Raw genomic sequence first — 19958 nt, forward strand, 5'->3', positions numbered from 1 at the left:
TGTCTGATATTACTATTTTCGTATTCTTGAACATCTCCCGACTCAAAAGAGCGATCACACTATTTGCGTCTTCCCTTCCCGGCCGTGCAGCCACTATTCTTGTGCACTGGTCTATTGCCACTAGGAAAGACTGCGTTCTTCTTACTCCTGCAGCCTTCTTCTTGAGCTCTGCGAAATCCAGATGAATGACTTCAAATGGTACGTCGGAATGTTGAGGTAAAACCATCTCGTCTGTTCTCTGAAGGTACTTGGCCTTGTGAACTTGACATTGATGACAAGACTGAGCGTACCTTTGAACGTCCTGTTTCATGTGTTTCCATTGGAAACGCTGACGAATCTTCTGACATGTCCTCCAAAAGCCGTCATGTCCACCTGAGTGCGGGGAGTCGTGATAGAGCTCTAAAATTCGAGGCACCATTGTTTCTGGAACTGTGAACTTCCCGTTATGGAACTTAAGTTCTTCAGTTCCCTCCCACAACAATGTTGCGTTGACAAAGGATACGGGTGTTGCAGTAGGTCTCCAGCTTGCAAGCGGGCGTCGTTCCTCAGCTCGTGTGGCCCCGGTATTTCTTGCAGCAGGTGTCATGGGTGGACGTTGGGTTCTTAGGTCCTGGAGGTAGAGGTTTCGCATTCCCTGCAGAAGTTCTTCGACCGTCTTGGGTCCTCGCATTTGTATTTGCTTCTGGAGGTCCGGACTTAAACCATGAATGATAAGCGGAACCACAGACGTCTCAGGCAAAGATGAGTCCGCCAGCTGTAGCAAGCGCCTTTTCTCATAGAAATAGCTGAGTGCAGATCCAGACCTGTATTTGAACGTGATTGCTTTGTCCCATAGCAACACCTTGTTCTCGCCGAAGGAGCTCAGAAAGCTTGCTTTCCACTCTTTCCATGGTTTCTTGCTGTGGGCGTTGAGACGCCATTCGTACCAACTCTTTGCTAAGCCCGATAGGAATAGTCGCATGTTTTTCACTTTATCTTCGTCGCTGTGCCAGTAGTTTTCATTGCATGCATATTCGTAAAACGTGAGCCAGGACTCGGGACTACTAGACTCTCCGTCAAACATGTCTGGCTTCACTTGTTCGCGACTCGGTCTGCTTAATCTTTCCGTCGCGTTTACAAGCAAGCGCAATAAATCATTTTGCTGCCTATTCTGTTCTTGGTGCACTTCAAGAAACTTGTTGATTAGCTCAACGGAACTGTCAGGCGAAGCAGCGGTAGCAGGCTTCGCGTCGTTTTTTACTGGAGTCAGCACGAAATTCTCATAATCCTGAAGTTTCATGTTGATCCTCACCGTTCTTTTAGCAAGTAAATGGTCTGGAGCTATCTTCATTTTAGTGCTTATATAGGAAACAAATGCGTCAGTGCTCACTGCTTCCGGAAGAGCTAGTTCCTCTTCATCTTGAGGCGTTGCCGTCAAGATCCAGATGCCACCGCGTTGATTTGCTCCAATGGTGAAGTCCACCCACATCTTGAATGTCCGCACAGAAAGTATCCTGTCGGCTACGCCAATTTGTAATAGTTCACAGTACTAGGCTGGGGTGTCAGCCATCTTCTTTATTTCTAACCTCTTCTTCCTCCTCGTCTCCCCCCAACCCTGCCTCACGTCCACGTACACAACTTTTCTTTCATAGTGCAGGGTAACAAACCACACGCTCCTGGTTAATCTCTCTGACTCTCTTTCCGGCCATATCTATTTTAATTTACTAGTCTATTTACTTTCGCTAATTATATTTATGTTATATGTTCTTCTCTCTTCCTCTTTTCCCCGTGGCTCCAGTTCTGCAAACGTTTGCAGAACTTTGTCTTTCGACAAAGTGGTGTCAGGCTCTACCGAGCTGAAGAGATGACGCTTAGGCAAATCTGTGCGTTACCCACCATTCATATGCTGGCTGAAGCGCCACGCGTTGCAACTCTCATAAACACTGTCGCCACATTTCCTACTAGTGTATTAATCGAAACCTGTATGAACACGACCACCTGCCAAAACATTCGCCTTAGCGCCACCTCGTGTTCAAAATGTTTTTCGTACTACTGAAATGCCACGCTAAGATTCGAACTTATGCGAGGGCAGTTCTTACGTCCTGGTCTGTGTTTGAATTCTAGACAACATCGTAGATAGTCTACGCTGACAGCCTAGAAGACAGCATCGAACTCATGTTGATTGAGAAATGGAACAAGTTAGGACGGCTTCTACGTGACGAGATGCCACCCCCGTGTTAAGGAGAAAGAGCCAAAATAATAAAAGGTAGCTGTTGCTTTATTTAGCTTATTTCAAAGTCACTCTCATTGAGCGGCTGGAGAAGCGTCTGATTGTGTGCAGACGATCATTAAGCGAGATACGACCTATCCGAGGAATTTGCTCCGCCGCCATCTTGTTTGGACAGAAAAGTAGCCTGCATCGTGTTTGTTTACGATACCATCTTCTAGAAGCTGTCTATTCGGCCGGCTATGAGAGAATTAGAATTAGACTTAATATGACCGCCATCCACTTAGCTGTCCTTTTAGCCATCCACGGTGAGTATTAGAACACACCCTTTTAATGAGGCACTAAGTCGAAATGAAATATACACTTCTCCCACTCGGCAGAGCTGTTTTGACAGCATGACATTCGGGCAGGAGATTAAACATTCTACGACGTTCGTCTTTGCCATTATTTAGGGTCACTGCTCTCTACTTGAGCTACCATTCGCTTTGTGTCCAAAGCCCGGAAAGAATTACGCAATAGGCAGGTGACCCCTTCCGTGACGGATTTCATTGTGTCAGCTTACAAATCGCAGAAATGTTGTTTTCTTCTTTAATCTAATCTCTTCGCAATCCAGAAATGCGAAACGGCGTAGCTTTTCTGTACTGGCTAGCTGTTCCTTTCGAAGAGGTCGTCTGGTGAATGGGGCCTTCAGGCTTTCCTGTATCTTCTCGGCTTTGTCTTTCGCTTAAGAGTTTGCTCGTTCGCAACACGTGGATGACATTTCCTGGTCGATGAACCCTCGCTAATCTCGGCAGCTTTATGAGAAGCGCACCACGTGAACTTCCAACCCCTTTAATCTCGCATTCACTCAGTCATAAATAAACTTGATTCAAGTGAACAATACAAGCATATGGCAGCACGCTTGCACTAGGGGTGACAAGCTGGAAAGAAAAAAGCGGATCTGGGTGGACTTTCTTGTTCTTATTTATGTTCTCTTTCTCTCTGTCTTTAGTGCCCCTTTTTTGTAATTGTTTATTTCTTTCTATTTATCTCTCTTTCCCTTTCTATTTCCTTTTTTTATCCTTGTTTTTTGTGTTCATTTTTTCATCCCTTTCTCTCACTAATTTTAGCCTCCTCTTTCCCTCTGCTTCTATCTTACTCTTCCTATTTTGCCCTCTGTTTTTCTATATCCTTTTTGTGCCTGTTTCTTTCCATACTGAATCCCTGTTTATATGTCTTCTTTATTCTCTTTTTTCCTCTGTTTTTTCTTTTTGATTTATTAATATATGTGGGGTTTAACGTCCCAAAACCACCATATGATTTTGAGAGACGCCGTAGTGAAGGGCTCCGGAAATTTCGACCACCTGGGGTTCTAAACGTGCACCCTAATCTGGGCGCATGGGCCTACAATACTTCCGCCTCCATCAAAAATGCTGTTTTTTTTCTTTCTATCACTCCATCTATTTCATTTCTTTTTATCTTTCTCTATCCCGTGTTTCACGGGCTCCATTAAGCCTAGCAGAGTTTTCTTAACACTCGCGCCTGCTGTACTGGGCAGGGTGGAGTGCCCAGTTTCTGCGTGGCATATCTACAAAAAGATTTGGGCTAAGCTGAGCCTACGCCCAACTACCTCCTCGTACAACGCGCCGGGAAGCCTGTCCCCCGTGCTGTGCTAGTAGGCAGCTTTGCAGCTTCTGTGCTAGTTGTCAAGTGGTCATGAAGTGTGGTGGCGAGCTTTGGGATGGCCGGAGCCTACGTGCCGTGACGTCACAGCTAGCGCTTCAGTACGCCGACGGCGCCTACGGCAGTGTAAAAACATGGAATGGGTTGGAATAGTCAATGAGGCTCCGTTTAGCGACCTCTTATGAGTGCGACTAAGAGGATGGTTGCTCTTCATTTCGGCCAAGCTTTTTCAATTGGCCGCAAAACTCTCGAAGTAGAATTCAACATCTTTACGTAATCGCATGTTGTAACTTGAGTTTCTCGACAACATTGCCTTGTAGAAATACTGAGAACTATAATCAAATATCTACTTTTGAATTCGACCGTAGCTACACCCATCAAACAAGGCGGCAATAATAGCATTGATTGAATGTAACCCGAGATCATTCTTCTTCGTGGTCTAAGCGTTAAGTGAATAAAGGTTCACGGCTGTTAGAAGCGCTCGCCCCTTCTTCCTGATCACCTATAATTCTTCAGGAAGAACAAGGCAAAACTATTGTATGTCTATATTTGCTTCTTTCAATTGTACGTATACTATAAGACGGTGATCTATATAGCGTGTTTCTCTGTGTAATGCATTGTGTACCTTGCCTTTGTTTTCAGATGAGAATCACGCTATCATGTTTCTGTTCTTTACACAGTGTAATATTATTGTTTTGAATATGACGTACGTGTATGTATGATAACCCCTATTTCAATTCATCACGCCCCGTTGTAGCGAACTGCCCATGCAGGGACTGTCATACGGTCATGTTCACCATAGTGCTGCTATCACGCCAACTTTTTATTTTTGTTTTCGTATTATTTTTTATGCAACTGTGAGCTCCTCAAGCTGTTTCAAACAGTCCTGTTTCACAGTACTTTCTTCATTTAATACAGAACAAAAAGTTCACTTCATTTGATTTTGAAGTAAAAACACTCGACGCTGGAGAAACAATAGCACGAAACAACTTCTTCGTTGGTGTCTAAAAACTATAGCTAGACATGTTGCTGGCGAGGTATAGTACTCAACACGAATAAAGGAGAGATGTAAGGGTAATTTCAAAAACCAAATAAGTAAATATAACAGAGGGCACTGGTTCAATTCCTACCACGGCTGACGCGTTTAGAGGGTATTGAAAAACGCTAGTGCTTGTCTTTCGTGCCTTCAACGACAGTTAAGGAACGCCATATGGTAGAAAGCCAATAAAGATTCGCGTGTCACACTGGCACCTTTCATAATCAACGGCTCATTTTACCGACGTTACACTCCAGAATTTTTATATTAGAAGTCTGGCGATACAATAACACTGACGACAGTGTTCAGACTTCGTTCTTGCCAGAACGTACGTGCACGTGAGGGTGTATTATAACACACCTTACAGTAGCATCATATGTAACTTCAGCAATCATATAATTACCTGGTGTTTTACATCCGGAAACCGAGAAATGATAATAAGAGATGCCGAAGTGAAGGGCCCCGGAAATTTCGGCCATTCGGTGTTCGCTAACGTGCACTGGGTTAAGGCATTTCGCTACCACATAAATGTGACCGCCGCGGCTGAGATCGAACCGAAACTTTCAGCTCAACAACCGAGCACCATAACTACTAATATACCAAAGCGGACTTATAGGTAACTTTAGTACTGTGCGGACATTCACCGGGTCCATACAAGTGGCAAGACGGGCGGACGAAATATCGAAGAAATATACAGGCATTTTTGAATTGCGACAGATCGGAATGAAGAAGTTAGCCACCTCCACACCACAGGAAAACGAGCACCAGTTGTAAAGATGGAGCCCGACAGCGTCGTGAGTAATATTTTATATTACATCTGTGACATTACCGACCCAAATCTTCCACTTTAACACTTTCTCTTACAAAAAACAAAAATGTTCTTTGACATAGCGTGGAAAAGAATTGCTAAACGCAGCAAATTCAACACCAAGGCCTAAACGAAGATCAGCGGGAAGTATATCTCTGCAGCACCCTATACTGGAAAGCTAGTGAGAGGTGGTGAACCGGGCTGAAGACATGCCTTCGTAAACTACCATGGCTAAGCCACGCAGATTGACCGAATCACTTCTTTTCCTTTCTAATAACGGTTTGTTTGCTCTCTCAAAGGGGTAAGTTGACGGCTGTCGGCTGATTTTCATGGTGCGTGAAGATCTCAAGAGGCAACGACATTGTCTATAATTCCCTAACGTAGTTCATCACGACATGAACAGAGAATAACCCACACACAGCGCTAACTTCCAGCTAAACTTTTGATATGTGATCACACATGCTATTTATGAAAAAAAAATCGCATGTAAAATCGCACATAAAACGATCACTTAGTGCAACTTAGCACTTCGCTTATCTACTTGCCTGTTCCTCTCGTGATGCGCTATGACGTATGAATTATGCATCCCAACCAACTAGTCCAGCCACGTACCTTAGCCGACGACGCCAACAGATGCTGGACATTCTCCTGCACAATTGCACGCTTCTCAGCACACGACGATCAAAAATGCATGAGGCACGAAGTGTCGGCTCGCTTCATCAAGCCTGGCGTAAGCCGCCGTCATGTTGACCCTACATAATCACACACAGGCGGGGTGCCTCAGCGTCGACCTACTATAGTGCCACCGCATCCTTCCGGCTCGCGGAACTTCCATCAGTGTTTGTAAGACTACAGATAAGCCACACGAGTAAGAAATGCACCCGCCGCGGAACTCTCGCGAGGATTAGCCCATCTGCCAAGGCGGCAACGTTTACTGTAGAAATGTCGATGTAGTCACAAGCCTGCCTGCGTACAATAGCGACGCCAATGATTCCAAAAGAAAAAACGTGCGTCTGTCAGAAGAAACACGGTGGCGCTAAATATGAGTTGTAGCCTCGTGGCCATGGTTGAAAGAAACCCAAGCCTGGATGGCGATTCCGGCGATTGTTAAATTGGTTTTCGAAATTCCAGTAGTTGATTGATATGTGGGGTTTAACGTCCCAAAACCACCATATGATTATGAGAGACGACGTAGTGGAGGGCTCCGGAAATTTCCACCACCTGGGGTTCTTTAATGTGCACCCAAATCTGAGCACACGGGCCTACAACATTTCCGCCTCCATCGGAAATGCAGCCGCCGCAGCCGGGATTTGATCCCGCACCTGCGGGTCCGCAACCGCGTATCTTAGCCACTAGAAGACCGCGGCGGGGCGAAATACCAATAGTTGTGTCAGTATTTAACTCACTGATTGTCTTCTTTGTCGCCACCAACATGCAGTGTTGATGCCACTTTGATACCAGGCAGTATGTTGCGGCTCGCGTTGCGTATGACTGTAGATTATCTGGTAAAGATAACACGTTGTTAATTTCAGTCAGCCGACACTATCACAGCTTTGTTCAGCCCGAAAAGTGATAACGATGAGCGTTGTCAGCGCAAAGCGAGGGAAGCTGCACCGAAAAGCAGTACACTTACGTGGCACACTGGGTTTAATCACGGCAGACGCCTACGAAGCTTTTCGTGCATTCAATGCTCAGTTTCGGTGTCGGGCCTCTTATCTGGGAAGTGACAGTGACTCAGTTGCCCTTGACGATCAACGCTTTCAAAGACCGCAAAAGAAGGAAAATCAGTACACAGCTGGCCAAGCCGTACGGACCGGCCGGTCGCCGATAAGTGTGCATGACAGCCTTCGCATTTGACAGTCACGCGGTCGCATATGCTGCAGAACACGAAGACGACTACGACCGGAGGCACAGGACGCTCAGACCGGGCTACGAGAGCGCGAGACAGGCCTTGCAGAGATGCACAGCTGTTGGGACCTCCGGGCGAGTACGGCCTATGTTTGGGGACTCCCGTTAGCCCAACGGTCGTCGACTCGCGAGCAGCAGACACTCACCGGCCCGATGCTGTGGAATCCGTTGCGTTTGGCGACTGCTTCGGCGGCGCGTGGCTCGTGGTCGCCCCTTAGTCGCACCAGGAAGGAGTTGGTGAAGACCTCCCGCGGCTCCAGGGCGCGGACGGCGGGCCCCAGGCCGCACGCGAGCAGGACTAGGAGCCGCAGCACCGACGCCATGCCCGCACTGTTATCCCGCCGGAAAGATGGCCACACAACGCACCGAAGGCGGATCAATAGTCGGGACCGGCCCCTCCGAAGCGCGCCTGCGCGCCGTTCGGTGACGTCAAGGTGACGTCACTTTCCCCGCTTTCAGAGGGTGCTTTCGAACGCCACGAAGAAGGAATGGGAGAGAGGTCGGAACGAACCCCTATCGATTGGTTTTGCTTTTGCCAAGAACTCCCCCCGCAGCCTTCGCTCCTAACTCGCGCTACGAGGGACGATGGAACAACGGGGTGGGGGACACCGGGGAATGTTGAAGGGAAGGAGAGCGATCGGGAAAGGGAGGGCATTGTAATGAATAGCGTTCGCGCTCTAGCTCGAGCTTGTTCTGTCTGTAGTGTGTCTCGCCCTCAGTGCCTGGTTTCCCGCGCCGTAAGCTCGTAGCCAAACGCTCGCGCCCTCTGGATGGCTCCGAAGTTAGGCTAAACAAAGAGAGAATGTTGAAGGTACAAGAGGGTTGTTGTAGGGAGCGGAACAAAGAGGTACACGAAGAGGTGAGAAGGATACACCGAAGGCCTTTCTCCGCTAATTGGCCACCGAGGCTTTGGCAGAAAGCGGAGCAGCCGCAGCCACGCATGGCCCACGTTACAGCAATGACGAGGCGCGTTGCATTGTCGCCGTGTTAGCGACGCCTCCCTTGTTTGACGGGTCGCCGGCCCCCTTGTGATGGCCCGACCCGGGACAACGTTAGCCTGATTATGCATTTTCCTTTCGGCAGTTCCATCGAAGGCACTACGTGGGAGATCGGACAGAGCCTCATTCTTTGGCGGCGTCGACGCAAAAGAGCTTCGCATTTGCTGCGATGCTGGGATGGACGCAAGGACGTCGATGAAAGGCAACGTGGGACACAAACATCCCAGACACAGGGGTGGCAAAAACATTGTAAAGTGCCCACTCACCATATGCTATATGCCCAGTTGAAAGACTCATTATGCTTTTTTAAACGTAAAAAGGCTTATAAAAACATATGAAATTTCTTATAGACCTAACAAAACTCTGAAATGGGGATACTTTTTAAAACCAAAGCTTAGTCGGATAAGTTTTAGAATAATTATTTGCTGACGTGACGGAATGCAGATCGCTAATATTGCCCAAATTGCGTTACACTATCTTCGTGTCACCTTTACTGCCTGATTAGGCAAGTTTAATTAGGTAAATTATGAGGCAATAAAGCTTAGTAGAACATCCAATGAGAAAATTGTAGATTAATTCGCAAAACGCTGATTAGACTGTTCCTAATTTTCTATATGTTAAGTATTATTGTTTTTCTGCCTACTACAGATGCCCCCGAAACACTACGCGGAAAAATAATACCACGTCACAAGCCCACTTACGCACCGTATTGAAGTGTTCTCTAAAGCCCTAACCACACGTATGCAGTTCAACACGTGTCAGCACGTGGAGTGTTCTCGCTCTATGCGCACCGTCTTCCTACATAGAAACGCGACGCGACGCCGAGTCGACACACCACGGCCTGACGCGTTGAAACGCGTGCATGTGGTCAGGGCATACCAACACGTACGCACGTCGGCGCGTGGTGTGTCTTCTCTTTATGCAGGGAGAAGGCAAGTAGCTACACTAAGCTGCGCGCCCTCTACGTCCATCTGAGCACGACGCTATAGTCTACACGCCAAACACGTGGTTTAACGCTCCGAGTAAAAAATAAACAAATAAATAAAACTAACTGATGCCGATACTGATGAATGTGTTTAGAATGATGATGACGCTAAATGATGGTCACGATGATGCTTGAAATGATGATGATCATGATGATGCTTAAAATCAGACAAAGCTGCCTTGGACTGCACTGGCGTACACGTGCACGCTTGTATACTATAGTTTCACAGCGAGATGTGTATTAGGGGCGAAGCTCCTTAAGGCGTGGGTCTTTCCATTTACTGTATGTATGTATGTAGTACGTCTCCATCGGTGGCATATACCCGCTCTAGAGCGGGTATGTGCCACAGGGGATGGGAGATGGCGGTACTTGGAGTGTTCGCTAGATCGACGAATGAACGGAGAGACAGACTATCAGACGGACGGACGGGTGGATAGACGCACGAACAGACAGACAGACAGACAGACAGACAGACAGACAGACAGACAGACAGACAGACAGACAGACAGACAGACAGACAGACAGACAGACATACAGACAGACAGATGAACGGACTTACGGACGGACTCACGGACGGAAGCATGGATGGACGCATGTATGGATGGACGCATGGATGGTCACGCCGACGGACGAAAGCAAGAATGAACGAACAGACGGAAGCATGGACGGGCTGATGGACGCTTCGGCCCACTCATCATCATTCACTCGATGGATATGCTGTGATTTTTTCTCTTTTTATAGACGCTCTTTGTTACAAGAAATTGTTATGTCCGGAAATTTCATCGTTGCAAAGACGTACGCGTGGGGCCTGGTGGTCCAAAAAGCATAACTATCTGGATGGGTAGAAACGTGTTTAATCCTAGTCGCGGGTGGCAATAGAACTCCGCGATAAATGAATCGTGACTCGCTTGTAACGAGTGGGGGAGAGGGGAAGGCGTCGACAATAGGGCGCCTGCAGGTACGGAGAACCGCTTAGACGTTCGGGGCTCGCTCGGGAACAAAGGGGTGTGTGGAAGTCGGGACACAACAGAAATAAAAAAAAGTGAACGTTCGTTCATAATTTTCCGCGATGTCGCAGCGTTACGTTCGCTGAGGCTGGAGCTGTTTTTTCTTTGACCAAGTGTAACAATACAGGACATTTTCTGAAAAGCGTACGTTCCTTTCTGGCGACCAGAGTGACCCGCCATGATGGTTAGTGGTTATGGGGCTGGCCCGAAAGTCACGCGTTTGAATGCCGGCTACAGCGGCCATGTTTTCGATGGAGGCGGATATGCTGGAGGCCTGTGCACGTAGATTTAGGTGCACGTCAAAGAGCCCCAGGGGTTTGAAATTTCCAGCGGCCTCCACTGCGGCGTCATCATACGATGGTTAAGCCACACGTTAAGCCACAGACATTGTCATTAGGCTGCAAATCAGTTCCAGCAAGCCTGGCGTTAGGCTCATGTGTGTGCCGGCTGTCGCAGTGAATTCGTCGAGATATTATGAACACCCTACGCGAATTCTGCACTTCGCTTTAGGCTTATTTTCAAGACAGATGACATCGTCCTGCCCGTCGTACGTTTGTGCGATTGAAAGCGTAATGTCTTAGCCTACAATCGACAGAACGCACCGGCTATCGCCCATCGTCGAAGGGCTCGTGGAGGCGCTGCTTGGCTCTAGTGGGAACTGCGCACTTTCAGAGGGTGTCACTGCCTCCCTATCTTGACAGGAATAAGCAAAACCGTCTTTACTTTTCTACGTGCGGCGTTCGCCCCACTCAGTTTTTGTTGAAGTGGTCGTCAATACGAAAGATACATCGCTCACTTCAATGACCACCTTTCCTTGTTCCAGCTAGAGCTACTGTATATGCTACCTTTAGATTGCAGGGTTGCGCTAAGGTGCGCCATCTTGGGTTGGAATTTCTTGCGCGAAAACCACTCACCACCCACGTGGAAGCAGCGCTAACGCTTCAGAGTTGCTTTATTTACACTTTTGCTTTCTGTTTTTTTTTTATGAAGGTACGAGTAAAACTTGGTTGCTCCAGTCACGCCTACAAGTATCCATTTTATGCTCACGTTCTTGGTATGTAATAATAAAACAAAGTACCTCAGCTTGTATATACTTGTAGTTCCTCACACATTACCTTCGTCTTCTCTTCCGATGTTTTTCCCGTATACAAATATAAAATTATCTTGGCACTTGTCATCACAATCGAGCCAGTTAGGGATGGAATTGTTTCGTCGCGTTGGGCTGATTCGTTAACTGTGTGAGAAAGCTAGCTGTAGTTTTATATTTTTCAGCTGAATCGAGCTGAAACGCCCTATTTGCATGTGGCTCCCGTATTAAGCTCGTATTAGAATTGCCACGACCGCTGATGTGAATCATTGCTCAACAGCCCTATCGCATCCAACATTCCTTTCGCTTAAGGTTTGAAGGCTATTAAAATTCTCTCCCTTTCTATATATATATATATATATATATATATATATATATATATATATATATATATATATATATATATATATATATATATATATATATATATACACACATATATATATATATATATATATATATATATATATGTGTGTGTGTGTGTGTGTGTGTGTGTGTGTGTGTGTGTGTGTGTGTGTGTGTGTGTGTGTGTGTGTGTGTGTGTGTGAATAAAAAGAAGACACACGTCGAAAAACGGAAAGGTTTCTTTACGTTTCGGCCGTGGGACCGGCCTTCGTCAGAATAGGTTATTCTGACGAAGGCCGGTCCCACGGCCGAAACGTAAAGAAACCTTTCCGTTTTTCGACGTGTGTCTTCTTTTTATTCATACTATTTACCGGCGTCCAAGAATTTATTCCCTGCAATATATATATATATATATATATATATATATATATATATATATATATATATATATATATATATATATATATATATATATATATATATATATATAGGTATGGGATATGGCACAACGGGAGCGTTGTCAACAAGGATAAATATATTTATTTCCCAACAGTTTCGGGAGGGGACCTCCCTTCATCAGGGGATGAGTTATTCCCCTGATGAAGGGAGGTCCCCTCCCGAAACTGTTGGGAAATAAATATATTTATCCATGTTGACAATGCTCCCGTTGTGCCATATCCCATACCTTCACGAAGACTAACTGGCCCATTGAATTATTACTCCCACTATAATTCAATGGGAATGTTGTGTTCAATATATTGAACACAACACCCACTGCCCCTTCATCTAAGCAAATAGGCTGTGCGTAATACAATTCAGCACAGGATGCACTTTCGACCACATTTCGCGCGACCAACAGGCAACATGACTACAGTACAAAAGAAGCGCGGCGAGAATAACAACAGCCGATGTCAAGCACGCTTCAGCAGCTCAAAATTTAGAGAGCATCGGCATTATCTGCGTATAGTGTTGGCTTGTTCGCAGTGCACATGGAACACCCATGACCACGTGATGACGCTCGACTGCTAGCGTTGCTGGAATCGTCTAAGGCCGAGTGAGCTGTGCCAGGAAAACAGCGGCACAACTGTGCTGCCTAAAGGTAGCATGTACTGTAACTCTATAGCTCCAGCGATTGAGTTACGCTACCTGGTGTCCGCCTGAATCAACCACCCGGTGTCCAGCTAAATTTTCACCTCCATCGAAAACGTGGCCGTCGTGGCCGGGATCGAATTGCGCAACCTCCGGGTCTGCAGTGGAGAACCGTAACCATTAAACCACCGCGGTGGATATAGGCTGCTTTCATCGATTCGGGTAACATTCCCGTTCGTTGGTATCTCACTGTCACTTTTTAAATTGATATCAACTGAACTGTGCCAGCAGTCGGAATATAGGTCGGTGAAGGAGAAAGTCAGTTTCCATTCAGCGGCGAATGCGAAAACGCGTTGGCATCGCGTAGCTGGACGGGTCATTCTCTAATATCGAACGAGTCCCTATAACATATACGGATCAATGGCGCGTCTCCAGCGTGGATGCGGGCCTCGAAACTCGATTATGTATGCGCGAGACGACACGTGCGGCAGAACGTCAGTGATGCGAAAAGACGTCGTGGATCTCAAAGCTACCACTGTTGGAAATATTCAGGAAAGCGCCAGCCCTGTGGAAAAACGCACCAGGCGGCTACATGCATTTGCATGCCCGATGAGACGGTCGAATATGGATCGAGTGTTCGGCTTTGGTACTCCGGGAGCGTAGCTGTGGTACCACTGCGGAAGCAATGAAAAAAAAATTGCTTATTTGTATATGTGCGTACTCGGTGTACGCATGGTCGTGACTCTGACGTTACAAGCGGACGTGTGTATGTAAGCGACGGCACACCGAAAGACAGGTTGGTCATCCTGAATTCATCGTGCCACGTCAATATATGTTATTAAATTTAAATATGAAGACAGCCTTGTCAAATTAGGGCTATCTATTATAAGTTTATAATTGTATGACAAGTGACATAATGCTTGCGTTCATTTCAGTAAAGATGACAAACACGCATGTAAATTTGCATGCGTTCTATTGCGTGAATTTCATCGCAACCTCTTTGTACGTCATGTATCGTTTTAGCAGCATTTTTTTCCATATAGATCTTGTGGCTAGGTTAACTTAGGTCGAATAAAGTTTCCAGACCTCAGAGGGAACTTTTCGACCAAACTCGCCACGTAACGCCAGATCTCGAAACAACAAACATGAAGATTCAGGTTTATTCCAGCGTGTACTATGCTACAGAGTTCCGGCAATACACGTGCTTGAAGTGTTGTGGCATTCTCTTACCACGTTCTGGGTGTCCACGTGCCCGACAAAGGGAAGGATTGCTACACCGACCGTTTACAATAGGTGGCGTTTCATGCGATAACATCGACCTTTTGCTAACCTTCTCCGTGATGTAGAACTCCTGCCACTCAGGTTTGACATGGGAGAGAAACAAGCGATAATAAGATCTTTCGCTGCCGAACAATAAGGTGCACAGGCGAGCGGAAACCTAAGGCAGACGAATTGTTTTCTTGCTTTTCCGTTCTATCGTATCACTGCAAAAAAGATGACAATGACAAGCAGTGGCGGAGGACCCAGAGGTAGTTGTGGGGGGGGGGGGGGGGGGAGCGGTAGGGGTGATTGCCTCTTGCCAAACTCTTGTCAGCACCTCCTTCAATTCGGGCTCGCAATCCAACTCCTATCACAAATTCAGGCAAGTGAGCGACACCACTGTGAGCATGCATTGACAGTATTTATGCTGTGAAGGGGTTTGTCCGCCAAAAAAGAACGGTTATTTGAGCTAGTTGGTTACATTTAATTGTAATAAAGGTTGCAGCGCGAGTACGAAAGTGCTAGAAAAAAAGTGAATGGAGGGCTAGGAACGCAAGGCAAAGAGGACAACGTTGTCCTTTTTGCCTTTCGTTCCTAGCCTTTCGTTCACTTTTCTTCTAACACATTCGTGTTTGGGCTGCAACCCTTATTACAATGTTTTTCTACTAGTAAAAACTGAGCCATGACCACGACTGGTGTTGCTTTATTTATTTATTTATTTATTTATTTATTTATTTATTTATTTATTAGTATACCCTACATACCTTGAGGTTGTTACAGAGGGGGTGGGCCCAATATTAACGCGGCAAAAGTGATATTAACAGCAGTGAAGAAAATACAACAAATTACAATAATGAAAAAAGACAAGAGCAGGCAAGGAACAGTAGCCTGCAGTCACATCACAAAGTGTTTTGAAACTGCTGACTTGAACATCCCTTGGTCCTTAGCGGCAGTAACGGAAGGGGAAACGCGGTTTCAGTTTCTCCTTGGCTTCGGACAAAAACATGGCAGAAAATGGTTGGTGCGACAGAAGGGAACGGGTACTTTATTCGGGTGGTCAACACGGGATGAAAAATACACAGGTTCCGAGATAAATTCCTCTCTAAGTACTTGTGTATGAAAGGAAATTTTCTGAAAGAGTGACAGAAGAAAGACTGTTCGTCTATAGTGGCCAAATTGCAAAGCTCTAAAGTACATTTTGTTAAGGTCACGCTGGCAGTACGAGCATATTTGTTATGAATGATGCAGGCTAAGTGGTATTCGATATCTTATAAAGCTTAATTAACGTTGATTGAGCTGGGTCACAAATGGCAGACGCGTACACTAACTTTATGTGGACAAATGTTTGCTAGAGCTGTAATTTAGGGCGTGGGTGTGTTTGACAGAAGTTTCTGCGAAGACGAAGAAGTGTGTTTTGAATAGGAGCTGCTTCTGCTAACTCCGGCGTATTTCAGTTGTAATTTAAGTCTGTTCATCAGTTTCCGCTGCTCCCTTGGAGGGGATGGAAGTAGACCAACCCGGGCGCCTGCCGGCACCAGCGGCGTCAGCGGCGACCGCCTCCAGGAAGCGGATGGGACAAGCGAGTGACAGCGACAGTGAAGATACTCATGCTTACTATCTCAGCAGTGAGGACTTCTCAGATGACGGTTTCCAACCTGTGCTGAGCCGCAAGGCGAAGAGAAGGAACATGAGGACATCCTCATCCTCAACTATTCAAACTGTAAGTGAAGCGCCAAAATCGAACGCTTATACCATCCTGTTTCTGCCTGCACTTCCTACCGTCAGCATGAAACGCCTTAACAGACAGTCTGTGTCGAGGTCTCTGGAAACGCTCGTGCCAAATGTGATCACGGACATAAGAGTGAACGCCAGAAAGAATATACTGGCTGTGGACGTTTTGCACGCAAGTGCGTTGGGCGTTCTGCGCAGTGTAACTGACTTGGACGGCAACCAGGTGCGCTCTCATGTTCCCTTGGGATGTGATGTAGTAACCGGCGTGATCTACGACATTGATGTCGCTATTTCCAATAAGGACTTGCAACTTCTTGTCAAGTCAACAACTGATACTCCAATTGTTGATGTCACCCGGCTAGGCAAGTCTCGCTGTGTGAAGATTGCGTTTAAGAGCACATCACTCCCCTCTCATGTGAAGGTGGGGTACTTCAGACATGCTGTGCGGCCTTTCATTCCAAAGCCTCTCCAGTGCCGTAAATGCATGAAACTTGGACATGTGAGCAGCGTCTGCGAGAATTCGGTGGTATGCCACCGCTGCGCCGAGCCCATGAAGCGGATAAGTGCGTCGCAACTGTCAAGAAATGCTCTAATTGCAATGGATCCCATGAAGCCACATCGAAGGACTGCCCGCGGATTCAGAAGGAAATTGCCAATTTGAAGGAGATGGTGCGCGATCACTCATCTCATCGAGAAGCCGCAGCTAAAGTCAGAAGGCGTCGTTCACGTCGACGTCGGTCTTCGAGAACGCCCGCTACCTCCTCGACACGTTTGCGTGATCTCTCATCAGATCCACCTCCTTTGCCTCCCAGACCACATGCCGTGGGAAAGGCTGTAAAGGACAAAGCCAGTGAGCATACCCTGACTGCGACAGAGTCGCCTGCACTTCAAAGGGAAGCAGCATCAAGCGAACCGAAGGAGCTTCATGACGGCCAGTCCGCGCTCCCGGTTCGAGATTTTTCCAACCAAGACAGGCAAGTGACTGCAATCGTCCCGGTTCGAGATCTTTCCAACCAAGACAGGCAAGTGGCTGCAATCGTGCAATCATTAATTGCCACGATTCGCACGCTACTGAGCAGCACACAATCTCCGTCTGCTAAGAGTGCACTGCAAATACTGGATGCACTGAATCCAGTTCTTGCTAACTTCGTATAAGCACAATGGCTCAACAAAACCTCCACTTCCGCACTGAAGTTGAAAGTGCGTCGATTTTTCAGTGGAATGCCAGAGGCATGAAGTCCCGTATCTCGGACTTGCACCAATTTGTCCGGGCCAATCAATTCCCTATACTTGTCATATGTGAACCAAACGTGTCAACGCCTTATAGATTGTCCGGTTATGAAGCTTTTTGTTCAGCCGCTTGCGAAGAACGAAGCAAAGTAATTGTTTACATTCGCACAGACTTGACTTATCTTTCACACCCAATAAGTTCAAATGACGACAATGAGTACGTGTGTCTTCGTGTGAAGAAGAATGCAATTTCGTTCACGCTTATTGGTGGATATATATCTCCGTCATCGCGATTTGACTGTGACAGATTAAAAGACATCCTAATGAGAACCGATGGGCTTTGGATCATCACCGGTGACTTCAACGCCTATCACATGCTTTGGGGGAGCACTAGGATGAATGCCAGGGGCCGGAACATTGTTACATTCGCTTCCGATTACGACCTTTCCATCATGAACGATGGTACCCCCACATATCTGCGGGGTCTCACGTATGGCAGTTGCCTTGACCTGACATTGGTGTCACGGTGCTTCTCTCACAAAGTTAAGTGGTTTTGCGATATTGAGACTCATGGGAGTGATCACATACCCACCTACGTGACGATCGATGGTATCGTAAAAAATTTCTCTTCCGGTGTTGAAATTGGCACTGACTGGTCGATGTTTGCATCGCGGGTTGAGAACGCTTGCCAAGAAGGCCTCGCCTGCAGCCTGGAAAATACCATAGTGAAAGCTATGCAAGCGTCCAAATGTAAATTACCATTTTCGTCTAAAGTTACACAGTTTGACATCGAACTGGAAAAATTACGAGCCATACGAAGGCGTGCAGAACGACGATACAGACGCACAAGATCAATTTACGATCTGAGGGAAGCAAGGCGGCTCCAGAAAAAGATTCAACGACGCATTTACAAACTGGAGAGTGAACGCTGGAAAGCATTCTGCGAATCTTTAGACCCTCATAAACCGCTGTCATATATCTGGAGAACAGTTCGTGGTCTTCGCTCCTCTCCACAACAACGGTACCCTTTTAAAGCTTTGGCACTCCATCATGGAAAAACAGAACTCGAGGTGGCTGAAGAATTTTGCACGAGAGTTGCCGGGAATATTGTGAACGAGAGCATCAACGCCGTGATCGTTCCTGAGACGCGATTACCGGAAATGGACATTCCGTTCACCATGGAAGAACTGGAAGGTTCGTTAGTCGCTTCTAAGCGCATGTCATCGCCAGGTCCTGATGGTATTACTTATAGTGCGTTGGGACACCTTGGACAAAAAGCTAGAAAAGAACTTTTAACATGCTTCAACAACTCCTGGCTCAGCGGCAGTGTTCCCCGAGAATGGAAAATTAGTCGATTAATACCACTTTTGAAATCGGGAAAATCACCATTGGACTTGACAGAGTATCGCCCTATTGCCCTCGCAAGCTGCGTCGGAAAAGTGATGGAAAGGATGGTTCTATTTCGTCTCGAGTGGTACTTGGAACGATACACCAAATACCCTTCTTGCATGGCAGGCTTTCGTCAGGGCCGCTCCTCCATTGACTGTGTCCTTGATTTGTCAACATTTGTTCAACAAGAAAAAAGTCGCAAGCGCATAACAGCGGCACTCTTTCTTGACGTGAAGGGTGCATATGATAATGTAGCTCACGATGCCATCCTCACTTCTCTCGCAGCAATGGGCATTGGTGGACGAATGTTTCAATGGATAAAAGATTGTATAACTGGCAGAGGTTTCTTTGTACAAACATATGAGGGTACAACTGCCCAACATTACACCTACTGCGGAGTACCTCAGGGAGGTGATTTAAGCCCCACATTGTTCAATGTGGCCCTCATTGGTCTGGTGAAGGTTCTGCCAAAGTCGGTGTGTCTATCCATATACGCCGATGATATTTGCCTCTGGAGTGCTGCAGTTACTCGCCCTCAGGTGCGTGCACGAATACAGTGGGCAGCAACCCTCACAACAGCCTACCTTCAGAAACAAGGCCTAAATATATCAACTGTGAAGAGCGCGTTGATGGCGTTTACACGCAAACCAATGACGCCATACCCTGTTTACATCAATGGGCAGAGTGTCAAATATGCACGGACGCATCGTTTCCTGGGCGTAATAATCGACAGAAGTCTTTCGTGGAGCCCACATTGTGCGTACTTGAAGAAGAGACTGCTATCTATTGTGCATATCATGAAATTATTGTGCGGTAAAGCATGGGGAACTTCTGTGGCCTCCATGCTACAGCTGTACAGGGCCCTATTTCTGGGTCTCTTGCGCTACAGCTTGCCGGTACTGACTAACACTTGCAAATCGAATACTCATTCATTGGAGAGTTTGCAGGGTCAGGCACTGCGTATCTGCCTAGGACTGCCCCGATGCGCTTCTACTTATGCCACAATCATGCTTGCCAAAGACCATCCGGTCAGGACATATATAGCTGTGGATTGCCTCAGAGCGCACATTCGACATGCTAGCCGTGTTCCCGACCACCACTTGGCCCTTCTACCTTCCGGAAGACCACGTGCTACGTTTTCAGACGTCATAGCCAAGCACCTAAACAGCATTCCATCAGGATATACGCCAGCTGCGAGAACGGCATGCCCTTTGTGG

General features: G+C 46.8%; 1 protein-coding gene across 2 annotated transcripts in view; it reads right to left on the bottom strand.

Moving 5' to 3' along the window:
- amon (prohormone processing protease amontillado) overlaps positions 1–19958 on the bottom strand; it is a 202221-nt gene that overhangs the window by 160653 nt on the left and 21610 nt on the right. The window contains exon 1 of one of the 2 annotated variants that reach the window (XM_037416151.2): positions 7767–7978. The exons of the other annotated variant lie outside the window; for it this stretch is intronic. Coding sequence (XP_037272048.2) covers positions 7767–7943 — 177 coding nt within the window. The 5' untranslated portion in view covers positions 7944–7978. Of the gene's footprint in view, positions 1–7766; positions 7979–19958 lie in introns of those variants that run through there. 2 annotated transcript variants of the gene reach the window in all.

Source organism: Rhipicephalus microplus, chromosome 8, assembly GCF_043290135.1.
Source record: "Rhipicephalus microplus isolate Deutch F79 chromosome 8, USDA_Rmic, whole genome shotgun sequence".
NCBI classification, from domain to species: Eukaryota; Metazoa; Arthropoda; class Arachnida; order Ixodida; family Ixodidae; genus Rhipicephalus; species Rhipicephalus microplus.